A 12,929-nucleotide genomic window follows, 5' to 3' on the forward strand; every position below is an offset into this window, starting at 1 on the left:
AGATTTGCTGTCAAAGAGCGGGTGTTACTATACTGTACCGATGGAGCCAACTGCTGGAGTTTGGCTGCCCTCTCTGTGTGTACCATCCTGCAGTTCTCCACTCATTACTGTGGAAGCATAAATAAATAAACAGTTCATGGTTGAAGAAGCAGACAAAATTTGCCAGCTGGGCAAAATTACATTGAGTGGCCTTGGGCATGGTTGGAGTGGTAGCGAAAAATGTGAAGAAACTGTGAGAAACTGTCAAGTGCATTGATTTCACTGACATCAGTGTAGTGCTACTACAGTAGAGTAAGATAAAACTTCTTGAACAGGAATGCAGAATAGAATGTCTAAACTTGAAATCCACTGTTTAGGCTACTTTAGTTTGAATTCAGATGGAAAAGGTTTGAAGATTATGTATTATTTATCCATTCATAAATGTATACCAGACCAACTGTTGACAATAGACACCTGATTGTAAAACACTGTGGATAAAAGTCTGATAGGACAGGTAGGAATGTGCAACGTCAGCTCATGCACCAAATGGGGATACAGTAGTATCTATTTCCAGGTATGGCCACTTGTGCAGAAACATTCTGTTTGCTGCTGCAGAGCATTGCCATCTGCTGTTCATTGGATTTAGTGCACCATACATGAATAATTGCCCATTAATTTTCCCCATAGAGATCTACAAAAATATTTAAATCAATTATTGTAAGCCTATAGAATCAAGCCATTCAGTATCCTGGACTGAGACATGGGATTGTTGACACAAATCAGTGAATTTGCGAACTTAACTGGCCTAAAACACCATTAATGTTTTCTTGGAAAAATAACTGCACAAAAATGAATTTCACCCACTTTATTTTACTTGATGTAAATAAAGATATGATTTTTTTGACTGACCTAATAATAATAATAATAATAATAATATTATTAATAGCCCCCCTCATTTCACACGAGTGTGAGTGTGATAGACCGGGTTGCAATTGTTTCTCCCGCAAAGTCTGGCAACGCTGGCCATGATCGAACCAGAGTAATCTAGTAAGAGAGTGGTGAGTGGCGACACTATTGACTCCCATTGTAACAATGGAATGCGGAAGTGCTCATTCTATCTCAATGGTTTGGTTCCAATGTTTGGAACTTTGCGGCGAGATCAAAGCGTGTCGCCACTCGCCACTCTCTTACTAGATTACTCTGGATCGAACGAGCGTCATGGAGCACGGCGCATGCGCGTCGTCCAGCGCGTCCCTTCTTATCTAAGTTCCTTGTCTGGAATAGAAGAAAGCACAGGAGACTTTACTGTACAATATCATACAATGGGGTGAGTAGCGAGTACTAGCGACTATTAACGCACGAACCATTGACAACATCGGCATGGTGAAAACACCCGATGACTAAATGAAATGGCCAAACTGCATGGGTTGTTGTTGCAAATACCAAACCGTCGCGTGTTATTATGGAGGAGGAAGGAGGGAGGGTTAAAGCGATGCTAAACATGACAGCTGCACTCCGCCTACACACACACAAAGCATCCTTCACGTCTTCATTGCGCCTGCATGCTAGCGCTCATAACGATACAGTGTATCAAGGACGCGCGTATAACAAAAAAGAAAAGGGAAAAAAAGACAACGGAAAGATCTGTGAAGTTAACCTTGACAAAACGCGAGTAAAACAGGAGAAAGTAGTAGAAGTAGTAGTAGTACAGCAGGGGTATTGTTATAACACCTATAGCCTAAATGCATTACCGGTATTAATGTATAGGCTATATCCGCACGTTTGTCGCTCTGCCGAAAATAGCCGATCTCTGTACATGTACAGTGCGTCGATGCCAGGCGTTGTGAGCTTGTAGATCGGCTATTTTCGGTAGAGAGACTGACTGTCCTCAGCCAGGCAGAGTCATGCTCACTTGAAGCGCCATCAGATAGAGCGGTAGGCAATTAAGCCAAGCCAACACAGTATATAAGCTAGTATTATTTAAATGTATAGGTTATGATCATTGAAATTGGTAACTTAACTTAAAAACAGTAGTTCCACTTCCATTGTGAATATATTATGGCCCTTATAGTGAGCTTTAACCCTAATAATACCGGTAAGACGCCTGGGGGCGAGAAGCGACCTCGCCTTTAGCGTGTCTTGAGTGTACAGGGTTTGATGAGGTCAGATCAACATGGAATGTCAGAACAGGTCAGCTCCATATATGGAGATATAAGGGTGGCAGTGTCTTGAGTGTACAGGGTTTGATGAGGGCACAGGTAGGACCGGGCCTTAATTCTGGGACCTGTTGAGAACTAGTTTTTGCCGGTTGCGGCTGCGCTAATAACTTTGGGCAGTCCCGTCTAGTTTAAATGGACAGGTATCAGTGAAAAGGGAGACATCGAAGAGTTAGGATTGGATGGGGAGGGTCAACATTATGGAATATATATATATAAGATATTTAATATCTATGTCAGAACAGGTTCTGACATATATCCATATACTAATATTGATGACATCAAGGATCTCCATATATGGGCTTAATTGCGACAGCAGGTCAGATGTACACATATCCCTGATGTACTATCATCCCTGATGATGTCATAGTGATGTCACAAGACCTGGGCACAATATATGGGGGCTTTCCCCATGTATAGGGATTTTACTATCATCCCTGATGATGTCATAGTGATGTCAAGAGACCTGGGCACAATATATGGGGGCTTTCCCCATGTATAGGGATTTTACCATCATCCCTGATGTCTGATGTCATAGTGATGTCACGACACCTGGGCACAATATATGACGTGACAAATTGAGTGACAAAATTGAGTGTGACATGACCGTCTATGGACATGACGTGACAAAAACGCAAGGTTTCATAGTTAACTGCGACCTTTGGTCGCAACCACTAAATATTGTACAGCATGCAGACGTTAATGATCAGTATTATGTATGTATGTATGTAGCTCTGGTCCATAGCTCTAACGCATTAGAGCTATGGACCAGAGCTAGTATGTATGTATGTATGTATGTATGTGGTTAAAATGGGTAAGGTTTAAAAAAGGCAAAAGCATGCTCTGTTGCACTGGCCTAAAAGTGGGTCCTTAAAAACTGCTTCAACTTCTGAGATGTATGTATGTACAGTATGTATGTATGTATGTATGTATGTAATGTATGTATGTATTTAAAAGGGGGGCTTTTTGTAAAATCCCAGCCTACAATACCTTCATATATAAAAATATATTTCCAAAGTAAGGTTACCACAACTTACCCTCTCTGTGTGTACCATCCTGCAGTTCTCCACTCATTACTGTGGAAGCATAAATAAATAAACAGTTCATGGTTGAAGAAGCAGACAAAATTTGCCAGCTGGGCAAAATTACATTGAGTGGCCTTGGGCATGGTTGGAGTGGTAGCGAAAAATGTGAAGAAACTGTGAGAAACTGTCAAGTGCATTGATTTCACTGACATCAGTGTAGTGCTACTACAGTAGAGTAAGATAAAACTTCTTGAACAGGAATGCAGAATAGAATGTCTAAACTTGAAATCCACTGTTTAGGCTACTTTAGTTTGAATTCAGATGGAAAAGGTTTGAAGATTATGTATTATTTATCCATTCATAAATGTATACCAGACCAACTGTTGACAATAGACACCTGATTGTAAAACACTGTGGATAAAAGTCTGATAGGACAGGTAGGAATGTGCAACGTCAGCTCATGCACCAAATGGGGATACAGTAGTATCTATTTCCAGGTATGGCCACTTGTGCAGAAACATTCTGTTTGCTGCTGCAGAGCATTGCCATCTGCTGTTCATTGGATTTAGTGCACCATACATGAATAATTGCCCATTAATTTTCCCCATAGAGATCTACAAAAATATTTAAATCAATTATTGTAAGCCTATAGAATCAAGCCATTCAGTATCCTGGACTGAGACATGGGATTGTTGACACAAATCAGTGAATTTGCGAACTTAACTGGCCTAAAACACCATTAATGTTTTCTTGGAAAAATAACTGCACAAAAATGAATTTCACCCACTTTATTTTACTTGATGTAAATAAAGATATGATTTTTTTGACTGACCTAATAATAATAATAATAATAATAATATTATTAATAGCCCCCCTCATTTCACACGAGTGTGAGTGTGATAGACCGGGTTGCAATTGTTTCTCCCGCAAAGTCTGGCAACGCTGGCCATGATCGAACCAGAGTAATCTAGTAAGAGAGTGGTGAGTGGCGACACTATTGACTCCCATTGTAACAATGGAATGCGGAAGTGCTCATTCTATCTCAATGGTTTGGTTCCAATGTTTGGAACTTTGCGGCGAGATCAAAGCGTGTCGCCACTCGCCACTCTCTTACTAGATTACTCTGGATCGAACGAGCGTCATGGAGCACGGCGCATGCGCGTCGTCCAGCGCGTCCCTTCTTATCTAAGTTCCTTGTCTGGAATAGAAGAAAGCACAGGAGACTTTACTGTACAATATCATACAATGGGGTGAGTAGCGAGTACTAGCGACTATTAACGCACGAACCATTGACAACATCGGCATGGTGAAAACACCCGATGACTAAATGAAATGGCCAAACTGCATGGGTTGTTGTTGCAAATACCAAACCGTCGCGTGTTATTATGGAGGAGGAAGGAGGGAGGGTTAAAGCGATGCTAAACATGACAGCTGCACTCCGCCTACACACACACAAAGCATCCTTCACGTCTTCATTGCGCCTGCATGCTAGCGCTCATAACGATACAGTGTATCAAGGACGCGCGTATAACAAAAAAGAAAAGGGAAAAAAAGACAACGGAAAGATCTGTGAAGTTAACCTTGACAAAACGCGAGTAAAACAGGAGAAAGTAGTAGAAGTAGTAGTAGTACAGCAGGGGTATTGTTATAACACCTATAGCCTAAATGCATTACCGGTATTAATGTATAGGCTATATCCGCACGTTTGTCGCTCTGCCGAAAATAGCCGATCTCTGTACATGTACAGTGCGTCGATGCCAGGCGTTGTGAGCTTGTAGATCGGCTATTTTCGGTAGAGAGACTGACTGTCCTCAGCCAGGCAGAGTCATGCTCACTTGAAGCGCCATCAGATAGAGCGGTAGGCAATTAAGCCAAGCCAACACAGTATATAAGCTAGTATTATTTAAATGTATAGGTTATGATCATTGAAATTGGTAACTTAACTTAAAAACAGTAGTTCCACTTCCATTGTGAATATATTATGGCCCTTATAGTGAGCTTTAACCCTAATAATACCGGTAAGACGCCTGGGGGCGAGAAGCGACCTCGCCTTTAGCGTGTCTTGAGTGTACAGGGTTTGATGAGGTCAGATCAACATGGAATGTCAGAACAGGTCAGCTCCATATATGGAGATATAAGGGTGGCAGTGTCTTGAGTGTACAGGGTTTGATGAGGGCACAGGTAGGACCGGGCCTTAATTCTGGGACCTGTTGAGAACTAGTTTTTGCCGGTTGCGGCTGCGCTAATAACTTTGGGCAGTCCCGTCTAGTTTAAATGGACAGGTATCAGTGAAAAGGGAGACATCGAAGAGTTAGGATTGGATGGGGAGGGTCAACATTATGGAATATATATATATAAGATATTTAATATCTATGTCAGAACAGGTTCTGACATATATCCATATACTAATATTGATGACATCAAGGATCTCCATATATGGGCTTAATTGCGACAGCAGGTCAGATGTACACATATCCCTGATGTACTATCATCCCTGATGATGTCATAGTGATGTCACAAGACCTGGGCACAATATATGGGGGCTTTCCCCATGTATAGGGATTTTACTATCATCCCTGATGATGTCATAGTGATGTCAAGAGACCTGGGCACAATATATGGGGGCTTTCCCCATGTATAGGGATTTTACCATCATCCCTGATGTCTGATGTCATAGTGATGTCACGACACCTGGGCACAATATATGACGTGACAAATTGAGTGACAAAATTGAGTGTGACATGACCGTCTATGGACATGACGTGACAAAAACGCAAGGTTTCATAGTTAACTGCGACCTTTGGTCGCAACCACTAAATATTGTACAGCATGCAGACGTTAATGATCAGTATTATGTATGTATGTATGTAGCTCTGGTCCATAGCTCTAACGCATTAGAGCTATGGACCAGAGCTAGTATGTATGTATGTATGTATGTATGTGGTTAAAATGGGTAAGGTTTAAAAAAGGCAAAAGCATGCTCTGTTGCACTGGCCTAAAAGTGGGTCCTTAAAAACTGCTTCAACTTCTGAGATGTATGTATGTACAGTATGTATGTATGTATGTATGTATGTAATGTATGTATGTATTTAAAAGGGGGGCTTTTTGTAAAATCCCAGCCTACAATACCTTCATATATAAAAATATATTTCCAAAGTAAGGTTACCACAACTTACCAGTGAAGGGCAACATGCCCATTCACTGGGGACTATGCAAGGCAGAGGCGTCCACCCCCCTGAGTCCAAGTTAGACTAGACCGCATACCTAAACCATGGTCCGAAACCATGACCAAAATAAAATGTACTACTACAAAATGTACTAATACTACTTAAAATACTACTTACTACTATTAAATTGTATTATAACTACACATTGTAGTTAACAGTGAAAGATGAAAAAATGTCTTAACAGAAAAGCGTCACAATTAACATTCATAACGCCATTTGTGGAAGACTGAAAGACGGGCAGCATTGGCTCATAAGGAGTTCAGATAGGTTTACATTTTGCCCCAGGCTACATTCTTTTTCAGTTGCAAGAGTGAAATCGATCAATATCAACAATATTATCCCTTGTGGGGGTGAAGACAACAACGTCTATGGTTCAGAATGAGTCGAATTCATTATGCCTGTGCTGTGTGCGAAGCCATGCCTCTCCTCTTCTGACATTGAGGATCTTGAGTCACCGTCTCGGGAGAGTCGCATCACATTACCTCTAGGCTCGTTGATTTAAACAGGGACTGCACTGCATTGTCACTGTCTTTATTTGGACACACTTCGACACGGACAGGTTTACTATGCATGTATGCTTGAGTTTCTCTCATTATGTTCCTTACACAATCGAGCAAAAGCAGTCCATTTTGTGTCCTCATATTTGACCTTTCTGAGAACTTAGGCAATGGAGGCACTACAACAATAATATGCTTAATTTATACAGTGTCACGATGGTGTCTCTCACCGAAAATAACAGAACTACAAACTCGCAGTGGGAGTGCATATTAGGTCGACCGCATTTATGTTACAGTAAGCTTAATGATGTCCAAAATCTGCGTAGATTCGATTTAAATTAATGACATTAGTGAACGCCATACACAACACATGGTAACATGATTCACCCTCATTCAACTTATCATATCTCTGCTGTCTAGAAGAAACCGCCTAACTGTAAATTCTTCAGGAAATTGCAAAACACCCAGCTCATGTGGAGTTAGGAGGTTTCTGTCAAAGCGCTTTTTAATACTTTGAATTGATTCATTATTTTTTTAACCAACACACAGACGTAAAGGGTGTTCAACAGCATTGATTCATGGAAAAAAAATCTAAAACCTCAAAAATGGAGTTAGGTGGTTTCTTCCGGACAGCAAACGACATCCCCCTCTCTCCCTCACTAACTCAATGATCTCTCTTCCTCCCAAACCGGTCACCTCACCCTCTTCATCTCCCTAATCGTCCAGTCAACCCGCCTCTTGCTGACCCTCGAACGGTGACGATTGGCCCCTCCCGCCGCCCGTCAGCATGCAAGGGTTCTACTCCAAGCTAGACTCCTCCTCCGCCCCTCTGTTAGGGGCGGGGTTCGGAGGAGCAGGGGGAGAGGCTGTCCCCATGCCGCTCAGCCTGGCCGTGGAGACGGAGAAAGCACAGGCCCTCCTGCAGACCTTTAGCTCCGCCTCCCTCCTGGCGTCCACCGGCCTGGGGGTGTTCTGCGTGGCGGCCGACCACGCCCTCCAGCTGCCGGTCGTCGGGCATCACCTGTGGCTGAGGGCGTTGCTGGACAACGCCACGCACGGATTGGTGGGACTGTGGTCGTGGGCCATCGTGATTGGACTGAGAAAAAAGAGCGACCTGTATGAGATTCTGTTGGCCGGGCTGCTGGCCTCTCTCATAGACCTGGACCACTTCTACTTGGCTGGATCTCTGTCACTCAAGGTAAGAAGAATATCCAACCAGATCTCTCCTTCCTATCCTTCTGTCCCTCCCACTGTTACCACAGGGACTTTGTTACAAGGTTTCTGGAACGGCTGAAGATGGAGGTCAACTCGTCAGTCGTCACCAACATTAACCTGATTCGCTTGCTTTGTATCCCCACCTAATGGACAGACACTTGTGTGTACCGTGCACACATACATGCTCACCAAGCCCGGCGCTGCTCGCTTGTCCTCGCTATTGAGATATTTCAGGCTTTCAGGCAACAAATAAATCTTTATTATGGCCTTCCAAAATCTGAAATGATGCACAGTAAATTGCAGAAGTTTGCTTCCAAACAATATCTAGCAGCTAAAGCAAATACAGGTATCAGTAGCCCATACAAGTCTTTCACTTTCACTTTTCACCGTGGATCAGAAATCAGGTTTACATGAGAACAGAGACAGATCTTTCTCCAGTGAAACCTGATATGTCTCTTAATTATTGCAATATTATATAACAAATCACTCGCTTTTGTCCAAGTAACGTTATTGATCATCTCTATAACATATTGGACCCGAGGCAAAGAACCAGACAAAGAAGAGTTACTTAAGTCTAAGACGGCTTCAACCCATTTTGGTGTCTTAAACATTTGTTATAATTTAGCTATTGAAAAATAGCAGATCTACAAACTCATAGCTTGTAGGTCTATGAGCTATGAGCTTGTAGGTCTGCTATTTTTGAAAAATCTTGAAAATATTTATTTCAGAAAATTGGAGGATTTAGACGTTTTTTTTTAAATTGAGGTCAGGCCCGTGTTACTCTTTTCAGTGTTATACAATGTTTATTCTAAGGTCAAGATGAGTGATTTCTCGGTTTCTCTGTTCTTGACATATATTGACGTCTTCCTCACCATCACCCCCCCCCCCCCTGTCCGTCCGTCCTTACCAGGCTGCTGTATCTCTGCCCCATCGGCCTCCTCTCCACTGCTCCTCCCTAATCCCCCTCCTGTGCCTCTCGCTCCGCTTCCTCATGTGGCTCGGACGCCTCAAAGACGCCTGGTGCTCCCTGCCGTGGATGCTGTTCGTCGCCATGGCCACGCACCACGTGCGGGACGGCGTGCGGCACGGCCTGTGGCTGTGCCCGCTGGGCAACACGGCGCCGATCCCCTACTGGCTGTACGTGAGCACCACGGCGACCCTTCCTCATCTGTGCTCGGTGCTCATGTACCTGACGGGAACGAGGGACGTGATCTCTACCAAGCACGGGGTGGCAATTGATGTCTAAACCCTGCAATGTATAATGCGCACGCACGCACGCACATGCGCTCACACACACACACACACACACACACACACACACACACACACACACACTCACTATGCTAGGCACATCTTTCTGGTAGGGGTCATGTCTGGGGCAGAAGTGGACACGACTAGTACAGTATAAAAGCATTTTAGACTGCCTGGTCAGTGGTTATTAACATGTGTTCTGATCATGGTCAGATACAAATTTTAAATCATAAAACTAATGTCTAAATGCGTATTTTATGTCGTGATCGAAGGTAATTTGGAGCAGCTTGGGGTGCATTTTTAATGCCATGAAGCGCTAATTATGGATAAGCCACAAACAGTTTTGCACAGGCTTGACCCCTGACCTGTCATGTAAGTAAGTAGGTGCGAGAAGCTTATTGTCGGTATCAGCCAGAGCGTGGGAGTCTATCCCCGTTTTGCAGTGCACTACTAGACCCCTGGGAGATGGATCGCTGAGGTGGAGTGGAACACCTACCATCAGCTCCCAGTACGTGCCGCACGACTTGCCACACCCCAAGCCGTGCTACTCATTTACAGAGTCGGCGGTGCCCGGGAATCGAACCCATGTGGTCAAGAGGCGAGTGCCCTATACTGTCTGAGCTAACCGGACACTGTCACATACCCGAGTCCTTATGATATCACCAGCTATTTCAACCACACCACTCAGTCACCCTTTAACCACTGCAATCTCTCATCACTTTTAAAGGGTCATTATTGATGTCACAGAGGTCACATATAAGGTGAGGTTAAGATGCTGTATATACTGTAGATGTTTATTTTCTATTTATTCAGCTGAATCATAATAAGACTTAATATAACTTTGCCTCAATGCTAAATACACTGCCTTTCCATGCTGTGCTATTTAGCTTCTAGAATTTAGTTGATATTCTTGGTCTAGAGCAATTAATAATGATAATATTTAATGATTATAAAAGATAATTACTAGTATTGTTATGACGCGTTTTTTTGTATAGCCAGTTCACAAACCGCTATGGGACAGATATAAGTGTAAATAAAAGAGAAAAACAAAACAAACAATATTAATATTATTACTATATTAATAATGTTACATTTTGCAGGAGCATATCAAACAGAATTAGAATATAGGCAGAATAGTGATATACTAATGATTTTCATACCATCTTCATATAAATAAATCAGGCTTATCAGAATACTTACTATACTAGTATCATTAGAACTAGAAGTCATTCATGTGACACCAGTGAACTCTTGACTGACTACTGTACCACCCCACCTGTTCAGGGAAGGTGAGCTCTATTTAAAATGAGAAACACCCTCTCCACAGTCTGCAGGAAGAATACCTTGTCTTAAGAATGTGTCAGTCTACTGTATAAGTTACCATTTTGAAGTCTACTCTTTTAAGATCTTGGTTCTAACCCCCAGTGCACCTACCCACTCATCTATTGAACTGACGTTTTAACATTATTTTGTCCTGACCAACATGTTTCTTATTCACAACAAGTGTCAATGTTGGTCGGTCAATGAGTTGAGTTCTTTTCAGCATTTAGTTTTTCAATGGCAACCATTTAGAAGCAGATTCTTCCTGGTCCCTTCTAATTTATTTTCATCTTTAGTTTATCAGATATGGATGGACAATGGGGGCTTATAGTCTATTTTACACAGGGCTTAGCTTCTATTGCCTTAGAGATAAAACATGTTGAAAGAGAGGTTTGTGCACGTGGTTTGTGTGAGAGAATATTAACTGGTAATGTTTAGTAGCAGGTGGTGACTTGTTCCACAATTTGCATCGCTCTACAGAGGGTACAGAGGGCAACTGGGCATGTCACATATGTCTGCATTTGGCTTCCAGTCTTTAACAATACACTGAAAGTGGGCAGGAATGAGTCAGGAAGCTAAAGTCACCAATTTCAGCGCCGTCTAGCCACAACAAAGAAATCAGCCAGCTTGATCTGCTTCGTAAACTTTGTGTCGATGTATCCATCGTTTTTTGGGAAGAGAGAATTTAATTGCTGCATTATCTTTGTGTAACTGTATGCTATTTGACTTCAAGTTCAACAGAGTAGTGCTCATCTATGTGCCGTTTCTCTGGTATTGACATTTTAGTGGCAGCCGCAGATGCTTGCCTTTTGCAAAATAATATTGACTTTGAAGGGACTGGTAAGATCAAAAGCTAATCTCACATGAAATTATTTATCTCACGTGAAGGTTAAATATTGTGTAAAGTTGGTGTATTGTAATAGAATTATTTAATTATCGATTCCAGTGTCTGGGACAAATCTGGAGAGACGAACCAAAAACAACAATCTGACATCAAACCAGATGGGTGTGATGATCTGTGATCTCTATGCATGTGGTCTTTTGAAACGTGTAGTGTTAGTGGAAACTGAAAGCTTGAGAGAATTGTGACCTCTAGGCCAGATTGATCAACAAAACAAAAACATGGTATTCTTACCATAGCTTGAAGTGGCTTTTGGAAATATACAGCATGTCTGCTGCAACCCTCAACAACCCCACACTCAACAATATATATCCTCAGTCAGACTGGTGATATTACTGTCACCCTTTGTTCGAGGTTGGAACTTGGAAGAACGTCTCTGTTATCAACAAATCCTTGTGAGGGAGTTTTTTGATGATGATGATGGTGGTTGTAGTGCTGATTGTTGTCCAGTAGGTGTCGTCACTGAGCCGTATAGCAGTCATCCAATAATCCTGTTGTGTCGGTTGTGTCACAGTGGAGTGGAGTAATTACTGGTTTATGCCTATGCCAGCCACAGAGCAGAGGGGACAATTAAACCACGTGACGGGGGAGAATATTCCCATCCCACGTGCATGAGAAGAGTACTTTTGACATCTTGAATTTTTGTTAATTATCATTCCTTACTTGGAACTGGAGCGTTGTGGGCAAAGAAGATCTACTGAGCTAAAAGTCAAAGCGTTGCGGTTGCTTATTGAATTTGTTAGGGAGCAACTATAAGAGACAAATCATTGCTGAAGACGACCCATGGTGGTTTTAGTGGTTCTTTATTTGTGAGTTTTGTTGTCAGAAGGTTAGTTAGCACCACATCCTTTTCTCTCCCTGCGGTTACTTCTATCTCTCTCTGACATCACTGCCTTTAAGTGCATTTGTTATTGTAACGTAAAGAATAATAGTGTCTAAACAATTTTATGAATACATTTCGAAATATTGACTAGTTTTTACTGGGGTTCCGGCATCTAGGACTGGAAGGGATTAGGAGTTCTTGAAAAGGTTGGCGCATAAATTGCATGTGCAAACGTACAAAGAAAATGCAAATTATTATTTATGTATTTATTGTAATGGGTAGAAAACCCTGAACTCTGTTTCTGTAGTTGGTGATATGTTAACTGACAAACTGTGTGTTGTAACCTAAAAGAACAAGAAATGATCTGCAGTCACGTCAAGTGCAGATAAAATGTATTTTATTGTCTAGTTTTAGACATTTTATCTGCAGTTGTTCATGCAGGCCTTCTCTTCTCTTATAGGGTTACTTGGTTCTT

The 12,929-nt window shown here is 42.1% G+C and overlaps 1 protein-coding gene across 1 annotated transcript; it reads left to right on the forward strand.

Annotated features, from left to right (window-relative positions):
* The first annotated feature begins 4,356 nt into the window (after positions 1-4,356).
* On the forward strand, positions 4,357-10,994 carry tmem267 (transmembrane protein 267). Its single transcript, XM_083794320.1, has 3 exons — positions 4,357-4,470; positions 7,671-8,142; positions 9,070-10,994. The coding sequence occupies exons 2-3, from the start codon at positions 7,732-7,734 to the stop codon at positions 9,403-9,405; spliced, it is 747 nt and encodes a 248-aa protein (XP_083650446.1). The 5' UTR covers positions 4,357-4,470; positions 7,671-7,731; the 3' UTR covers positions 9,406-10,994.
* Positions 10,995-12,929: the final 1,935 nt, after the last annotated feature.

Source organism: Protomyctophum parallelum, assembly GCF_964188405.1.
Source record: "Protomyctophum parallelum genome assembly, chromosome: 21".
Taxonomy (NCBI): domain Eukaryota; kingdom Metazoa; phylum Chordata; class Actinopteri; order Myctophiformes; family Myctophidae; genus Protomyctophum; species Protomyctophum parallelum.